This window comes from Galeopterus variegatus, unplaced genomic scaffold, assembly GCF_000696425.1.
Source record: "Galeopterus variegatus unplaced genomic scaffold, G_variegatus-3.0.2 Scaffold8670, whole genome shotgun sequence".
Taxonomy (NCBI): Eukaryota; Metazoa; Chordata; class Mammalia; order Dermoptera; family Cynocephalidae; genus Galeopterus; species Galeopterus variegatus.
In genome coordinates this window covers 22,928-41,854 of record NW_007734781.1, presented here as the reverse complement: position 1 = coordinate 41,854, position 18,927 = coordinate 22,928, and the positions used below count along the sequence as shown (strand labels likewise).

The 18,927-nt window shown below is 43.2% G+C and overlaps 1 protein-coding gene across 1 annotated transcript in view; it reads right to left on the bottom strand.

The window, feature by feature from the left end:
• Positions 1-8,646: 8,646 nt before the first annotated feature.
• Positions 8,647-18,927, bottom strand: part of LOC103608665 (zinc finger protein 709-like) — an 11,036-nt gene continuing 755 nt past the window's right edge. The window contains exons 2-7 of the mRNA XM_008593063.1: positions 12,523-12,649; positions 11,667-11,727; positions 11,064-11,264; positions 10,524-10,757; positions 9,558-10,270; positions 8,647-9,485 (exon numbers count right to left, since the gene is read on the bottom strand). Coding sequence (XP_008591285.1) covers positions 8,719-9,485; positions 9,558-10,270; positions 10,524-10,757; positions 11,064-11,264; positions 11,667-11,727; positions 12,523-12,649 — 2,103 coding nt within the window. The 3' untranslated portion in view covers positions 8,647-8,718. The remainder of the gene's footprint in view (positions 9,486-9,557; positions 10,271-10,523; positions 10,758-11,063; positions 11,265-11,666; positions 11,728-12,522; positions 12,650-18,927) is intronic.

Genomic DNA, 18,927 nt, shown 5'->3' with positions numbered 1-18,927 from the left:
CACACAGATATAAGTATAATATTTCCATTTGTATGTAGTAACACATAACACTTAACTATGCATTTTTTAGTTAACGTTCACAAAAATGGGGCCGGCCCTTGGCTCACTTGGGAGAGCGTGGTGCTGACAACACCAAGTCAAGGGTTAAGATCCCCTTACCGGTCAGCTTTAAAAAAAAAAAAAAGTTCACAAAAATGGACACTATAGATACTTTAGCTCTTTTTTTACCTGTGAGACGCCGGTGCATCAACTGAGATATTTCAAAGGTGCACCTGTGTGAGCTTTGGAAGGGAGGCGTGAGGACGACATCGGGCTTTAGAGCCCCCACTGAAGCAGACACATGCAGCTGGGCCTTGCAGACAGCAGCTCCAGCTCACTTACCTGACCCATGGCCCCCAATCAAGAACGTCATCAAAACAAACATCCGCAGCTCGAGTCCAATTTTCTCCGAGGAGTAAGTTTTCCGTGGATGCCCCACATCGAGCGTCCCTCGTCTAGTGGGTCCTGACTGCGGCGTCACGCCTTCCCGGGCCTGTTTAAAGGGCATTTCGAGGTGTAAATATCACGTCCAGCCCTGTGCCTTCCTGGTCAGAGACGTCGCTGGGGTCCCCGCTGCACCTGCTGTTGGAACAGTGGCCGCCCGGCCCGGCCGTAAGGTAAGTGACAGCGGCGGCAGAGCCCGCGTCACGGACACGGGGAGGCCCCGCAGCCCCTCATGCCCGAGGCTGGGCCGCCCTCGCCCGCCCCACCGCGAGCTCCAGCCCTCAGCGCCCGCCTCACCCCGCACTCCGGGGTCCTCAGGGCCGCCCGCCGCAGCGCATGCGCACGCCCGGGAGCGGCCATCTTGGGCGGAGGCTACGCAGACGCCCGCCCACCCCCCTAGGGTCCTCCCGGCATGCAGCGCGCCCCGCCGCCTGCGACGCCGCCCCTGAGCCTCCTGGGATTGCGGTGCGCGGGGTGGAGCCCACACATGGGCGGAGGCGGGGCCTCTGGTTTCCAGGGAGACGGACGAGGGGTCAGAGACTGGGCGAGGCGGGAAGTGAGGGAGGCCGCGTGCCCGCAGTGCAGCCGCCTGCGGTCGTCTGTCTGGGAAGTGGCGTGTCCGGCCTCCACCGACGGCAGCAGGTGCTCTCCGGGACCGGATGGCAGGTGACACGGGGAAAGACAGAGCGGGGGCTGCCGTGGGGGCTCTGGGACGATGCTTGGTGGACGTGTCCCTGAGAGTCTCCGGTGCCATGACCTCAGAGGGTGTGTCTGTGTTTGGGGGCCTGTGCCTGGGTGTCCCCACAAAGACTGCGATCTTGTCTTTGTCATCGTGGCTGCGTGTGTATGTCTGGGAGGGTTCAAGTGTCTAAGCGGTGGTCCCTGTGTCTGGGCCGGAGTGACTCAGTGTCTGTGTCCCAGTGCATGGCTGTGCTGTGTCTGTGTATTTCATAGTCCATGGCGCTGAAACCCAGAGCCACAATATGCCCAACTGGATTTTCCCGTGTGTTCTGCTTAAACAGGCAAATAGTTATATTAAATTATTCCCAAGTATGAGTACAGCAAAACACGAAAGCTTCACAATTTTTAAAATGTTTTTATGAGCTCCAGTATTTCAGAGTGCATACCCTTAAATACCATGCTGTATACCTTGGTATTAGTTTAGGCCTCTTCCTAGAATTTTTTTTCATATTTGTTTCTTTCCAAATATACATATATATGTGTGTATACATAAGTACACACACACACACACACCAGTAGGGGGATCCACACCCTTGACCTTGGTGTTAAAGGACACATTCAGACGAGGCAAACATTTAAATGACAATTTTCATGACAAAAATATTCTGGATTTCATCACTGGTAAAGTAAAAGCACAACTGATACCAAAATCAATCTCTGCAGTCGATCTCTTGTAACGATGCCCACACCACCTTCTACTTTACTAGTTTTTTAGTAAAACACCAGAAACTGCTCTGTGAAAACAGCACAAGCACGACTGCTTTCATTTTGATTTTATGCAATCTTTGAAAAATGCGTGTTATTTTGTCTCATTATTTTAGTGAGATTTTTTTCCAGGCCCTTCAAATTCATATCATTTTATTTGAATAAAACAAAGAAATGCAAAGACCCTGTAACCGTTCCTACAAGATTTTCTTCATCCCTTGTCCATCTTAGAGTCTTTCCTTTCTGTCTTACCAGAGCAGCTCTGTCCTAAGAGAACACACGGGTTCTCAGGGATGGCATTCTTCTAACATGAACAAGAATTATATCAACTGTCCTAATCAGCCTTTGCTTATTACATACCACAGCAATAAGCAAGACTCATGCTCCGTGGTCTAGTGGTTGGCTTGGGTAGGTTATGACAAGCAGGTTTGGAAGTTCCCAAAGGCAGCTTTCTTCAGCAGAAAGTTTGGGCCAGCTGAAGTGGCTCTGACCCAGCTGTTCATTCAGGGCCTGAGGCTTCCCACCTCTGCTTAAGTGCACTGAGGCTGAAGCCAAATGGACACCAGCCACCTGAAGGAAGTTTCCTTAACATGGATCACTGAGGAATACATGCAAGCCAACGGGACATGTCTATTTAGGCCTCTTTCCCATAACATGGGTTCTCATCCCATTGGCTCAAGTGTCCCATGGCCAACATGAAGGGAAGAATTACACTCTGCCAAACATGAGGACACAACTATTATTTCACAGGGGATCAAAAAATAAGGGTCAATAACTTAATCTACCACACCATTTAAATACATTTGAAGGCAGAGATTCTTTTATGTATTGTAAGAAGAATCTAGCAAAAAAATTCAGTAAGTATCCCTCTGGTGTGACATCATCATGAAAAAAGGCAGAATAGGGAACTCAAGCGTTCTTTCCCTCCACAAAAACAACTAAAAACGTGGCAAAAACTGTCACAACTAACTCTTGAATCTTAAAAAAAAAAAAGAAAAAGAGCAAACCCAAAGCAGCAGCAAGAGCAACAACAAACCAAACCAATATAAAACCCTTACAAGAACACAGGGAATGATTACTGTAGGGTACAGCTGCTGCACTGTTATAGGAGAGCACTGTGGCATTTTCAGTTTTTAAAAATTACAGCCATTGTAGTTGGTATAAAATGATATCTCATTGTTTTGATTTGAATTTCCAAAACAAGCAGTTATGTGGAACTTTCATTCATTTGCTTATTTACACTTTGTATATATCTTCGTTGGAGAAACAACCATTAACCACTTTTTAACTAGGTTGTTTCATTAAGAGTTCTTTATATATTCTGAATACTAGACCCTTACCAGATAAAGGACATTCTGACAAATTGAAATGTATGGATTTTATAAGATCCCTCTGGAAATTTAGGAAAAGTGACTACTCATATATTTGAATATATTAAGGAATATTTGATTGTTTCAGGTGTGATAATGACCTTTTGGTTATGTTGAAAAACATATTCAAAAGTATTTATGCATTGGGCCGAGCCCGTGGCTCACTTGGGAGAGTGCGGTGCTGGGAGCGCATTAGCGCTCCCGCCGTGGGTTCAGATCCTATATAGGGATGACCGGTGCGCTCACAGCACTCACTGGCTGAGTGTGGTGTGGCTGGCCTCAAAAAGGACAAAAAAAAGTATTTATGCATTAAAGGTTTGTCTAAGCATCTTCAAGATTATGCAGAGAAAGGGTGGGCCATTTAGCCTGGTTGGTTAAAGTGCAGCCTTATGACACCAAGGTCACTGGCTCAGATCCCCTTACTGGTCATCTTCCAAAAGAAAAAAACATTATGCAGAGAAAAATCAGTAGAGACAAATCACACCTGGATATGGTAACATTTCTAGATTTAAATTGCAACTTAAAGAAAATATAGTAAACAGGAGGTGTGAAATAAAAGCAGGTAACAGCATTAAATACCTCACTGCATGAAATTTCCTACATGATGTTACATTCAACAAATAAAGAAAAATGTGCGATTAGGGAAATATAAACTAAACAGATATAAATATTAATAAATTCAAATCTAGGATTATTTAAATCCCGATTCAAACAATCCAACCTTAAAATTTTGGAGACAATTAGGAAAATTGAGTGCTGCCTATGTATTTAATATACTAAGCGATAATTGTTCATCTATATGTATGATAATGTCATTGTCATGATGTTGAAGAAATAGGTATATCATAAAATATCCAAGGATAAGATATCTGAGAATTTCTTTATAACTGTCGAGAGGGAAATAGGTGAGGTAGAGGTGAAAATTAAAAATTATCGATGCGAGAAAATGGAAAAATTTTTATTATGCTATTCTCTCCACTTTGTATATGGAGGGCCATTTATTAAAAGGAATTTTTTTTTGTGTGTGTGTGTGTTTTATTTATTTATTTATTTATTTATTTATTTTTTAATTTTGTCAATATACACTGTATATGATTATTATGGCCCGTCACCGACACCTCCCTCCCTCCTCCCTCTCTCCCCTCCCCCCCAAGAATGTCCTTTGCGTTTGCTTGTTGTAACAACTTCATGGAAGTATAGTTGTTATATCTTCTTCCCCACCCTATTAAAAGGAATTTTTGCTAGATTCTACATGATACATAACGCAGTCCCTACTCTCCAAGAATATAGAAGATGGTGTGGCAGATGACATTATTTATTAATCCATAGTTTTCAGTCCCCTGTGAAACAACCTAGTTAATGTCTGATGGAGTTTGGATGTGTCGTCCCCTCCAAAACTTGATGGAGTTTGGATGTGTCCCCCTCCAAAACTCATGTGGAAATCTGATCTCCAATGTGGCAGTGCTGGAAACTGATTGAGTCATGGGGCGGATCCCTCATGAATGGATTGATGCTCTCCCTGGGAGAGGGGGGATTAATGAGTTGAGTTCTCGCTCTATCAGTTCTCACGAGAGTTTGTTGCTTGAAATGACCCTGGCACCTTCTCTTTCTCTAGTTCCTCTCACCATGGCATCTGCTTGTACCCGCCCACCCCTTGCCACTTTCCGCCACGAGTAGAAGCAGCCTGAGGCCCATGCCAGATGCAGCTGTCCCAGAATCATAAGCCAAATAAACCTCTTTTCCTTATAAATTACCCAGTCTCAGGTATTTCTGTTATAGCAACACAAAACGGACTAAAACAATGTCCTCATGATGGACAGAGTGCAGCCATCCTTCTCTTTAGGCCAAGCCATGTGACTTGCTTGAACCAGTGGAACATGAGCAAATATGGCAGAAAGGCCTGAAACATGTACCAGAAAATCATTTCCCTCTCTTCTTTAGATGATCCATCATGAGGAAATTCCCTTATGGGATTGTCGTCCATTAATTTTCAGCCACATAATGGACACACTTGGATCAGAGTTACCTACGCTGACATTTTTTGCCAAAGCAAAGAAAGAGTGGTCTTAGAGACCCACTACTTGGAACAATCTACCCAAGCAGACCCCCAGATCAATGAGCATTGGAATAAATAGGCAAAAGCTTACTAATACAGTTGATTACACATATTGTTACTGTCAGAAACAAAACAAAACCATGTTATTTTGAAGGAGAAATCATGAGCTCTCATGTCAAGAAAGCTTCAGTAAGTCACAGAAAGGCCTTAATGAGATTGACTAGAAATCAAGAATTTTTATGCAGAAATTATATGCATTTACTTATTTATTCCAATAAAAATACTATGAATTGAAATGTTTGACATGAAAATCTTACAAAAATAATGAGACAAAATGAAACTAATTTTTCAAATACTGAATAAATTCAAACTTAACAATGTACTGCACTGATCAGTTATGGCATCAATTCTGATTTTACTATTACAAAAATTATCATTCGAGAGTTTCTTATCAGGCTGGCCCGTGGCTCACTTGGGAGAGCGTGGTGCTGACAACACCAAATCAAGGGTAAAGATCCCCTTACTGGTCATCTTAAAAAAAAACCAAAAAAAAAAAAAACCTTTTATCTGGTGGATGTGCTGCTACTGTGGGAAAACTGAAATAAAAAGTCAATATATTTGAAAAGATATTCAGAGGTGAGAAAATTCTATGAAGAGGGCTAAACTGCCATCATATGCTGTGTTGTTAATTTAGGACTGAGCATTCTGAAATATTACAGCCCACATAAACTTAAAAAAATACTTGCAATGCTTCCACTTTTTTTTTTTTTTTTTTTTTTTTAAAAAGATGACCGGTAAGGGGATCTCAACCCTTGGCTTGGTGTTGTCAGCACCACGCTCAGCCAGTGAGCAAACCGGCCATCCCTATATAGGATCCGAACCCGTGGCCTTGGTGTTATCAGCACCGCACTCTACCGAGTGAGCCACGGGCCGGCCTAAAATTTAGAAACTGTGTGATTTTTTTTTTTTTTCCCTTTTTGTCTTTTTTCGTGACCGGCAACGGATCGCAACCCTCAGTGTCGCGCCCGTACCGGACCGGGACCGGCCACGGGGTCGCAACCCTCGGTGTTGCTCCCGCCCCTCGCTCAGCCAGTGAGCGGCCGGTCTGTATGTGGGATCCGAACCCTCGGCGGGAGCGCCACCGCACTTCCCAAGCGGCACACTATAACAGTGCGCCACCGGGCCGGCCCGATGCTTCCACTTTTTGATGTATTCTGGAAAAAGTTAACATTGCAAATATCCAACCTTCTATTTTTTTAATTTTTATTTTTGCTGCTGGCAAGTATGGGATCCAAACCCTTGATCTTGGTGCTATAACACTGTGCCCTAACCAACTGAGCTAACTGTCCAGCTCCCTATTCAGACTTTTAAACATTAAATTCACTCACAAGTCCAACTGGGCCTCATGTGACTTTCAGTTTCAAGATACACCAACTGGGAAACAGTCAAAAAACACCTACACCATGGAGTAAGAAACTTGGACTCCCAGTGTCACTCCTTCCAGGACACAGAGAACACCAGATACACGAACCCTCCCAGAACTTATAAAATTACAGACTCTGTGACTTGTTCAATGCAGAACCTACTAGAGGGCCTGTTACACAGGAAATTAGTATTTGTTGAATAACCAGACCCAAACACACACAATTTTGCACATATTATCACAGGCTCACATACAGGCAATCTGCATAGCGAACTGTTCTCATACCAACCCCATGTGGCAGAGAGCTGTATCCTGGCCCCCATGATAATACCCCCAAAAGGGAAAGTGATACCCAGTACCTGCTACACTAGGCAATTAATACAAAAATTCCAACAATTTTCAAAGTGACATTTTTCAATGTCTCCTTACTTACAGAATACATAAAATACATAAAACAAAATCACTACTTACATTGTAAAAATATGAGGGACTTCTAGAAAGCTCAAGAAAAAATTGAATTAAAACATAACAGTGTGGAGTGTACTAATATTAATAAAGCAAATGGAGGGCCGGCCCGTGGCTCACTCGGTAGAGTGCGGTGCTGATAACACCAAGGCCCCGGGTTCAGATCCCTATACAGGGATGGCCGGTTCGCTCACTGGCTGAGCGTGGTGCTGACAACACCAAGTCAAGGGTTAAGATCCCCTTACCAGTCATCTTTTAAAAAAATAAATAAATAAAAAATAAAGCAAATGGATTTCACAGGGCCTAGCTTCCAAAGCCCTGTAGTTTCAGGTATAGCCTAACTTTTTAAAAATTACACATAGAAATGTTAAGCTTGCAAAAGACAGGAAACTTTCCCCAGGCTAAAGTCTCTGTTGTAGATAAAAAATTGTAACAGCAAAATTGCTGGCTCCAAGGACAGATGTCCTTGGTGCAACTAAACCTAATAACTGTTGCCATGACAATTATCTTACTGTTCTTTTTGTAACCACCTATGTTCCTTTTCTGTAACTTTCTGGCCTGGAGAATAAATACTGAAAGAAGACCCTAGTTCAATGTTAATTTTCTGAGGAATGCCTCTATTTAGGGTTCCTGGAAAATTAACCCCTTTGGGGCTTCTCACTGCTCAGAAGAAATGGGTTTTGAGTAATCCTTTTTGTGTCTCCATCACCCTGGGGCAGAGGCGACATAACATGAATACTCTTTCCATAAACTTTTTGAAGACCTCTTGTGCAGTCTAAATAACTCATGAATTCAACAAACTTCAAATTAGAGAAAGAAATTTTATTAATTTCACTATAAGAAAAATACACTGCTGACTAAAACTCCTGTGGTATTCCTCAAAGTGCACATGAAGAATTATTTCTCTTGCCAATGTTTATTTCCAAAATTTAGAATTAAACTCATTCCCTATAAGTCCAATCTAAGACTGATGTGCTGATAAAGCAATACCTAATTTGTAACTATATTTCTCTTCTGGTGTGAGTTTTTTGGATCATTATACACTAATTTCCATCAGGCTTTTTCTCCAACATGGTTTCTCCTATGACCTTAAAAGAATTTATTATAATTGAAAAGTTTTCCCACATTTTTCACATTTACAGGGTTTGTGTCCATTGTGCATCTTTACATTTTTGTAAATAAAAGGGTACTTCAAAAAGATGGTGGGGAAAAAAAGAATTGTAAGATAACGCAAATCCTTCCATAAAGTTTTTGAAGTACCCTCTTAAGAAGGCCACCTGAAAGCTGTCCCATACTGCTTATACTTATCACTTCTCTCCAGTGTGTGTGTGTGTGTTCAGATGTCTTTGAAAGGCTATGACACTAAAGGATTTACCACACTGCTTACATTCATATACTTTCCCTGTGGTCTTTACATGCCTTTGGAAACTGAAAAACCTGGAGGTTTTCCCACATTGCTTACACTCATAGGGTCTCTACCCAGCATGAGCTGTTCTCACATGATAGTTGAAGTAACTGGCACTACTGTAGGCTTTACCACATTGCTGACATTCATAGGGATTCTCTCCACTATGAGTTGCTCTTATGTGACATCGTAAGGCACTCGCCCTACTATAGGCTTTCCCACACTGCTGACATTTACAGCGTCTCTCTCCATTGTGAGTCTGCTCATGTCTTCGAAAGGCACTAGAAAAACTAAAGTCTTTCCCACATTGCTTGCATTCATAGGGTTTCTCTCGATTGTGAGTCGTTTCAGGCCTTTGGAAGGAACTACGAAAATGGAAGGCTTTCCCACACTGCTGACATTTATAGAGATTCTTCCCACTATGATTTGTTCTCAAATGATATGGTAAGTTCCTGGCCCTAGTGTAGGCTTTTCCACATTTCTGACATTCACAGGGTTTCTTTCCAGCATGAGTCTCTTCATGTTGTCGAAAGGCAGTAGAGCATCTGAAGGCTTTCCCACATTGCTTACATTCATGGGGTTTCTCGCCAGTGTGAACCTTTTCATGTCTTCGAAAAGAACTAAGAAAACTGAAGGCTTTCCCACATTGCTTACATGCATATGGTTTCTCTCCAGTGTGAACCTTTTCATGTCTTCGAAAAGAACTAAAAAAACTGAAGGCTTTCCCACATTGCTTACATGCATATGGTTTCTCTCCAGTGTGAACTCTCACATGGTATTGCAAGTAATTAGGACAACTGAAAGCTTTCCCACATTGCTTACATTCACAGGGGTTCCCTCCATTATGAGTTCTTCTCACATGACATTGTAAGGAATTGACACTACTGTAGAGTTTCCCACATTGTCTACATTCATAGGGCCTCTCACCATTTTGGGTCTTTTCATGTCTTTGAAAGGAACTAGAAAAACTGAAGGCTTTCCCACATTGCTTACATTTATAGAGCTTCCCTCCATTGTGAGTCTTTTCATGGCTTTGAAAGGAACTATAAAAACGAAAGGCTTTCCCACACTGCTGACATTCATATGGTTTCTCTTCAGTGTGAGTTCTCATGTGACACTGTAAGTAAGTGGAACACCTGAAAGCTTTCCTACATTGCTGACATTCATAGGGGTTCTCTCCATTATGATTTCTTCTCAAATGATATTTTAAGTTCCTGGATGTCCTGTAGGCTTTCCCACATTGCTTACATTCATAGGGAAACCTTCCAGTGTGAGTCTTTTCATGTCTTCGAAGGGAACTAGGAAAACCAAAGGCTTTCCCGCATTGCTTACATGCATAGGGTTTCTCGCCAGTGTGAATTCTCACATGATATTGCAAGTAAGCAGAACAACTGAAAACTTTCCCACATTGCTTACATTCACAGGGGTTCCCTCCATTATGAGTTCTTCTCACATGACATTGTAAGGAACTGACACTACTGTAGAGTTTCCCACATTGTCTACATTCATAGGGCCTCTCTCCATTGTGAGTCTTTTCATGTCTTCGAAGGACACTAGGAAAACCAAAGGCTTTCCCGCATCGCTTACATTCATAGGGTTTCTCTCCAGTGTGAATTCTCACGATATTGCAAGTAAGCAGAACAACTGAAAATTTTCCCACATTGTTCACATTTACAGGGATTCTCTCCACTATGAGTTCTTCTCACATGACATTGTAAGGAACTCATGCTACTATAAGTTTTCCAACATTGCTGACATTCATAGGGTTTCTTGCCAGCATGAGTCTTTTCATGTCTCCGAAAAGAAACAGCATATGGGAAGGCTTTTCCACGTTGCTTAGGTTCGTGGGGTTTCTGTTCATTGTGAATCTTTTCATGTCTTCGAAAGCAACTAGAGAAACGAAAGGCTTTCCCACATTGCTTACATTTGTAGAGTTTCTCTCCAACGTGAATTCTCAAGTGGCATTGTAAGTGACTGGAACAACTGAAAGCTTTCCCACACTGCTCACATCTGTAAGGATTTTCTCCACTATGAGTTGTTCTTACATGACTTAGTAAGGACATGACACTACTGTACGCCTTCCCACATTGTCTATATTCATAGGGTTTTCTTCCAGTGTGTGTTATCTTATGTTTTCTAAAAATCCAGGGATAAATGAAATCTTTACCGTACTCCTTACATGTATAAGGCTTTTTTTTAGTGTGAGTAGTTACATGTCTAGTAAGACTTGAGAACTCACTGAAGACTTTTCCACTGTATTTACACTTGTGAGTTTTCTCTGCAAAGTGAGTCTTGTAATGCTGAGTGAAGCACTGGGATTGAGTCAAGACTTTCCCACATAATTCACATCCACAGGTTTTCTTTCCACAGTGAGTTATCACATGCATTCTTAAATATGAGGGACAACTGAAGGACTGCTCACATTCCTGATATTCATTTATTTTGGGCCTACTGTGAGATCCAATGTGCCTCTTCAGGGAAGAATGATGCAGAAAGACTCTTCCACATTCATGGCATTCATATGATTTTATTCCCCTGAAGCTTGGAATCTGGCTGAAGCCTTCTGAATATTGATGACCTTCATTACTTTCACAGAGCCTTTCCACCATATGATTTCTGTTAAAACTAAGATAGCCACATGATTAACAGTATGCTTACTTATGATCTAATATTTAGTACTAAGTATTGCAATGTCATTGTAACCACTTTCAGTTAGAGTATATGTTTTCTTACCTGTATGAATTGATTGAAAGTGGAATAAATGGAATGCTCGGGAGGAGGCCACAACTACAGTTGCTACTAAAACAGTGTTTCTTATGTATGGGGTTTCCTGAAATTGCTTCCTCATTTAATTGTGTTTAACACTGAATATCTGTGTCACAGTTGAAAGAACATTTTGGGTGAAAATTATCTGAGGATAAACAAATGTGAAACGGCTTTTGTGTGTTGTTTGTTTAATTTCATGACATACTATGATTCTGTACTGGGATACTGCTTTCCTTTGTGAGTTGAACTCACCTCAGATGTCTGTTCTGGTTTTTGTGCTGATCTTCAATGCTGTGGTCTTTCCAATATTTCCCTACAATATAGACACAGGAATTAGTCCTTATGAACTTTGCTATTTTATGTTCCTTGGATATTTCTTCTTAACACATATCCTGCTGAGAAACTGACCCACTAGCTTTAAAGTGAGTCTTCTGTGACAAGAGAATTTGAACAAAACTTTGAAGGAATAAGTCACCTATGAGTAAAAAAATTGTTCAGGTGTTTTGTTGTTTGAGGACTTCATCAGTTACCGGTATAAGGAGCCAAAAGAGTAGACAAATCCCTAAAATTATCACAAGGTTTCAAACAATTACCTCTCTGTGACCCAAAATGGCCCATGAAGTGTATATACACTCTGATGATCCTAAGAAGCTTCAAGTCTTGGGCCGGCCCGTGGCTTACTCGTGAGAGTGTGGTGCTGGTAGCGCTGAGGCCGCGGGTTCGGATCCTATATATGGATGGCCGGTTCACTCACTGGCTGAGCATGGTGCTGACAAGGCCATGGGTTCGGATCCCTATACAGGGACGGCTGGTTTGCTCACTTGGGAGAGCGTGGTGCTGACAACACCAAGGCAAGGGTTAAGATCCCCTACTGGTCATCTTTAAAAAAAAAAAAAAAAAAAGGGCAGCAGCTTCAAGTCTTTCAGAGAAAGCCAGAAAAAAAAAAGTTTAAAATATGGATTTCCATTGTCACAGAAAAAGGATTAGATTCTAGGTCCACGAAGCCATCCTATTTACCAATATACTCCATTTCCACATTGCAAATCTGAGACAGCATTGATGAGTAAGAAATACTAGTTCACTAAATAAGGAATGAGGCCGTCCTTACCTACTGAGTCCAGGTTCCTGAAAGTTTCCTGCATCACATCTTTGTAGAGGTTCCTCTGAGCAGAATCCAGCAAAGCCCATTCCTCCAGAGTGAAGTGCAGAGCCACATCCTCAAAGACCACTGAGTTCTAAAATATCCCAAATGTATGAAAAAAGTGGGTGAAACTGTCAGCATAGGAAAGACTTTCCTTCTAGGAAGTGCACACAGATCCTATGCTCTCCTGAAATTGGATTTATGATCTGGTCATCAGACTTCTCTTTCTGCTCTCACATCGTCAAAGATTTCATAGCATACACACACTGAGATTATAAGATGCCTGAAGAGCTCTTCCCACTAGAGATATAAGACTGCTCTGGGCCTTGCTGACCTTGAGGAACAGGTACAGAGTTCCAGTGTGTGAGGGAGTTCACTGAAGTCCAAAACAGTTTGACTGTGACTTGTCCCATGATTTTAAAACAAAGAATAAGTTCAGCAGTAATTTCTTCCTAAAGAACATTTGTACTCCTTTCACAAATTACAAGAGGAAGTGATCCCCAAATCCTACTCTATAAGCAGAACTCCCTTCTTCTCTCTTTTCCAGTGCCCTCTTGGGCACAGTAGCATGACAGCCTAAACCCTGGGCATAGGAAGACACTGAGCTGCATGATTCCCCTAAACCCTGGTCTTGGAACAAGATCATCAGCCCACTGACGTCCACATGCAGGGAACAGAAAAACGTTTCCACATGGCAATTCTCATGCTGTGAATTCATGTATTTATATGTGAATAGAGTAGCAGCTTAACACAAATACCCTTTTTTTACTGTTGTGGGAGTAGGATGAGCTGCTGGGTCAGCCCTTATTACTCTTGGTACAGCACACCTGTAGTGCATTCTTGTAACAAAGTTCCACTACCAAATGTGCAGGAAAGCACTAACACAACAGGCCTGATACTGCTTGTCCTTAGGAAGGCCTGCTTGCAAAGTTGGTCCTTCACGATGAAGGAATTAAAAATATGCCGCTCCAAAATATGCCAATATGATGTACTGACTATCTACTATCTTGAATTAGAGGGACTTGAAAAACAGTACACTGAAGATCAAGATGAAATTCCCATGTGAAAGATGCCCTCCTGGTACTGGGGAAAAAAGTAAAATTCTTATCACCAAGCATAGGAAGGTGAGACTGAGGAAATCCTGTACAGACCCAGTTTAACAAACTTTTATCTTGTTTTAGCCTCACCGTGTAGTATATTTACTTCTTCACAACTTACTCCTCTTTGTCCAATTCAGTTTATAAGTGTTCAACTCTGTGCCATTGGGTCTTCATTTCTTTACGAAGGTTTCCATACCATGTACAACTTGAGTTAAATTGATACACCTGTCTCATGTTTTATGTGAACTTAATTCTCAGGCCTAGCCAAAAAACCCTAAGAAGCAGAGGTAAATTTTTTTTTTTTTTTTTTTTTTTTTAAAGATGACCGGTAAGGGGCCGGCCCGGTGGCGCACTGGATAGTGCGCCGCTTAGGAAGCGCGGCGGCGCTCCCGCCTGAGGGTTCGGATCCCACATACAGACCGGTTCCCGCTCACTGGTTGAGCGAGGCGCGGGAGCAGCGCTGAGGGTTGCAATCCCGTTGCCGGTCCCCGGTCCGGTACGGGGGCAACACTGAGGGTTGCGATCCGTTGCCGGATACGGAAAAAAGACAAAAGACAAAAAAAAAAAAAAAGATGACCGGTAAGGGGATTTTAACCCTTGACTTGGTGTTGTCAGCACCACGCTCTCCAAAGTGAGCCAACCACAGGGCCAGCCCGTGGCTCATTTGGGAGAGTGCCATGCTGATAACACCAAGGCCGTGGGTTTGGATCCCTATATAGGGATGGCTGGTTAGCTCACTTGGGTGAGCGTGGTGCTGACAACACCAAGTCAAGGGTTAAAATCCCCTTACCGGTCATCTTTAAAACAAACAAACAGGCCAGCCCAGTGGCACACTGCGCTAGTGCGCCGCTTGGGAAGCGTGGCGGCGCTCCCGCGGGGGTTCGGATCCCACATACAGACCGGTTCCCGCTCACTGGCTGAGCGATGCGCGGGGGCAACGCCGAGGGTTGCGATCCCGTTGCCGGTCCCGGTCCGGTACGGGGGCGACACTGAGGGTTGCGATCCGTTGCCGGACACGGAAAAAAGACAAAAAAAAAAAATAATAAATAAAAAATAAAACAAACAAACAAAAAAACCAAGTGAGCTAATCGGCCGTCCCTATATACGGATCCAAACCTGTGGCCTTGGTGTCATCAGCACCACATTCTCCCAAGTGAGCCACAGGCCAGCCCAGCGGAGGTAAATTTTTGACTGAAAAGCCGGAGAGAAAAGAATGGGATGGCTCACTGTTCCTGAACTGTTTATGCATAAAATATGGTTTATGCTTTCCTTCTGAGTCTGGAATTCAGGTATGTCCTAGGCAAAAGTGCCAATGTGATCAACCCCCAGTAAAATCCTTGGGCACAGTCTCCAAAGAGCTTTCCTGATAGACAACACTTCACACATGCTATAAGAACTGATTGCTGGAGGAAACAGACTCCTTGCTTTCCTCTGCATGTGTCCCCAAAATAAATGTTGAAACTTAATCCTCAGTGTGATAGGATTAAGAGGTGGAGCCTTTAGAAGATTCAGTCATGAGGGAAGAGCCCTCATGAATGGGATCAGTGACCTTATAAAAAGGCCAGAGGGCACCAGGTAGTGCCTTCTGCCCTTCTGCTGTGTGAGGACACAGTGCAGCAACGAGGTGCCTCCTTGGCAGCAGAGACCTCGTCCTCCATCAGACACCAAACCAGCCAAGCACCTTGATCTTTGGACTTCCAGTCTCCAGAATTGTGACAAATAAATTTCTGTTGTTTTTAAGTTACCTACTCTCAGGTATTTCGTTACAGAAATACAAACAGACCGAGGCACTTGTCCTGTGTGACTTCACAGGCAACACTGACGGAAGCTGCACTTTGTTTCCTTCAGAATTAGGCCCATGCTCCTTTCCCATTTGCTGTTCTGTTTTGTATCCTCTCCCAGTGATAAGTGATACCCACAAGTAGTCGTATACGTGGACTCCTGTGTGTCCTAGCAAAGCTTCTTAGGGAAGAGTTTGCTTAACATACAGCAAGGATTTTAAAATTACAGGGATAGCAATAGAATGGTATCAGAAGACAAACAGACCAATGGAAAGGAAGAAACTGCTGAACATACCTGCATGTATAGAGCAGTGCTCTGACATGCAGAAATAAAAAAGCAGACTCAAGGTCTCTCTGACCTCCTTCCCACCTCCTGTCTCTCAATCCTCTCTCACTCTCCAAGGCACAGAATGAAGCTGGTTCCCTTATTTGCCTAAAGTCTGGACCCACCGAAGAAGAGAATTACCTCTGGTCCTTTCCCTGAGATTTCATTAATTGAACTCATATCACAGGAAGGAAAACTAAAGTCTGTCAACACACCTGGACTAACTTTTGTCACAGACTACTGTCTTATATTTTGGTCCTCTTCAGTATTTTAAAGAAAATCATTTACCAGTCACTGTTCTGCAGGCCAAATAGGCTTTACCCTGAGCCACTGCATGTTCTCCAAGCCCATTGTGTCCCCCTAAGAATCATTTACTCCTACACCCCCACCTCCCCTTTCCCTAAGGAGATGGGGTATACAAGCTCTGTAGCCCAATGGAAAATTGGGACTTTACTGTCTGGTGATTCCTCTGTGCTTTTCTCAAATAAATAGCAGCACATTAAATAATAAAAATCTGTTATGCCTTTGCTTCTTATTGATCTAAATTTGTCACTGATTTTTATTAATGAACTCTTACAGGTGAAGTTTTCCTTTGGCACCTACAAATGCAAGGGTGACTCAATGTAGAAACATCAATCAATGTAAAACACATTCACGTGATAAACACCACATGAGACAACTGATGCAGAAAAAGCATTTTACAGAATTCAGCACCCTTTCATGATCAAAACAGCTGACAAACTAAGAATCAAAGGGCACTCCCTGAGCCTGAAAAAGGGCATTTACATGGCAGCAAGATTCTATAAAGGAAATAAAGTAGAGAAGCAAGCATTTACTCCAGCTCAGATCAGCAGCCAGCTTCACCCACCATGCACAAGAAAACCCCACATCAGAAGGTTAAACCATAAAAGCCAAACAACCGTAACAACAAAGAATGTTAAATGCTTACCCTAGCTTGGGGGACAGACTCTATTTGCTGAGATGCACCCCAGCGGGCCACTCCTAGGGAAGGAGAGATGAAGAAAAGAGGCCAGGAAAGGAGAAAAAAAGAAAAAACAAAAAACGAACCACAGAGACTCAATTTTTTTGAACTTAATTGAACTGTTCTTGTCTAGCCCAAGAAGCTGACCTTCCATTAGAATTTACTGCTTGGCATTTACTCTTGGAATTTATCACCAAGAAACCCATTGCTTAGGTAAACATAGATGACACTGTTTAGAGAGATCCTGGGAAAATGGGATGACTGTTAACCTGCTGTATATTAAACAAATTGGAATTACTTACAAGTTGAGCAGTCTAGATTATAGTTAGTCTAGATTAGCCATAAATATTGTAAAAGACCTGAGAAACCATTATTTAAAAGGTCATAGTCAGTTATCCATTCCATCTTTACAAGTTTGGAATTTGTTTATGGCTTAGACTTTACTAAACTTACACTATAAAACCCCTCGCCTTTTCTGTGTGTTGGGCAGACTCACATCTAAGCCTGGGAGGTGGTCTCCCCGATTTGCAAATCTAATAAATGCCTCATTTAAATTCCCTTACAGAATGAAGTATTTTGCTTCAACAGGAGTGAGGGACCCTGAGCACCCAGGGCACCTGTCTCTGGTTGTTCCCCACAACCTCCTGTCTCTCCTCCAGGGCCTCAGTTCTCACCAGCCAGGAAACTCTCAGGTGGACTCAGTTTAAGTTCTGACTCAAATTCTTCAATTCATAAATCTGTTCAATAGCAGTGGAACCCAAGTAGTCTTTCCGTAAGTCTGACCTTCACAGAATTTCTCAGTTTGCACAAATTATGCTCTGACTACACCAACTGCGTTCCTGCCCAAACCAAACCCTCAGGAAACAGTCCCAGGGCCACCACAAAGTATAATCTCAAAGACAAAACGGCCCCTAGCACAGCTTGCAATGCTCTGAAGCTTCTCTCAGCCTAGCAGTTCCTTCTGTGGGTTGCTCTGAGTGGTTGGAGGTCCCCGCAGGGGAAGCTCCCCAGCAAGACCCCCAGTCCCTTCATTAATCTCCTTTGCAGGCTCAGCTGTGGACCTGGCTTAGAATCAGAGGGCTCAGGCCTGAGCACCCACCCCAGTACTATACTTGCTTCACACCATCATTGAAAACTTACCTGCACTGGCCCAGCAGCCCAAAATAAATAAATGAAATACAATTTAAACGTTGCACAGATTCCTCCTCCCAGTATCTGAATAAGAATACAGCGGAAGCACTACATTCATCCTGTGTTCAAGGTAGGGGAGGGGCAGGCATTCTAAGGCACTCTTCATGGTTTTAGATGACTGCAAACCGCTTATTCCTTCCAGAAATGGATATCAGTTAACTATTATCCTCCCAATAACAAACTGTAAATTAATCAGAATTGAAGGGGCTGTTAGCTCAGCTGGTTAGATAGAGCACAGCCTTGTAAAACCAAGGTCAGGTTTCAGGTCCCCATACCAGCCAGCTGCCCCCTCAAAAAAAATAACAACAAAAAAGAACCAGCAAAGGATAAATTAATCAGAATCGAGCACTCAGTTTTATAGGCCATGGCTGACAGAATTTGCATTTTCCTCCGGCCTCTGGCTGGTAACCCTGAACCCTGGTGTTATCAGCACCACGCTGTCACCAACTCCGCAAACCGGCCAGAATCTGAATTTTCTGATGCCTAGACATTAAAAGGAAACGGAACAGGACCGCACATTGTCACAAACTCTGTACCCTGCATAGAACAGTAACTACGATTTTTTTTTTTTCCATCACATCTTAAATCCATTTCTTCATGCACCTCGTTTTCAGGTGCGAGGCTGCACGCCTCGCCTTCTGTGCAGCAGAACGTTAGAGAAGCTGTGGCTGGGCATCTCCCCAGCAGCACTCTCAGGCAAGTTCCTGCATCACACCAGTCAGCGGCCGAAGACAGAGAGACCAGAGAAATTTACGGGAAGAAGAACGCCAAAAAAGAGCCAGGAATTTACGTTCACTGAAACCTCAGACCCTAAAAATGGACATTAGTGCAGACGTGGAGCTCACCTGACGCGCCCCAGAGCAGGTCACCGCCCTCCGCCACTGCATCCCTTTCCCCAAACTATTCCCCGACCTCCTCCCGCCCCAGCCGTCCCCACAAGCCGCCCCCGACCTCCTCCCGCCCCAGCCTTCCCCACAAGCCGCCCCCGAGCCC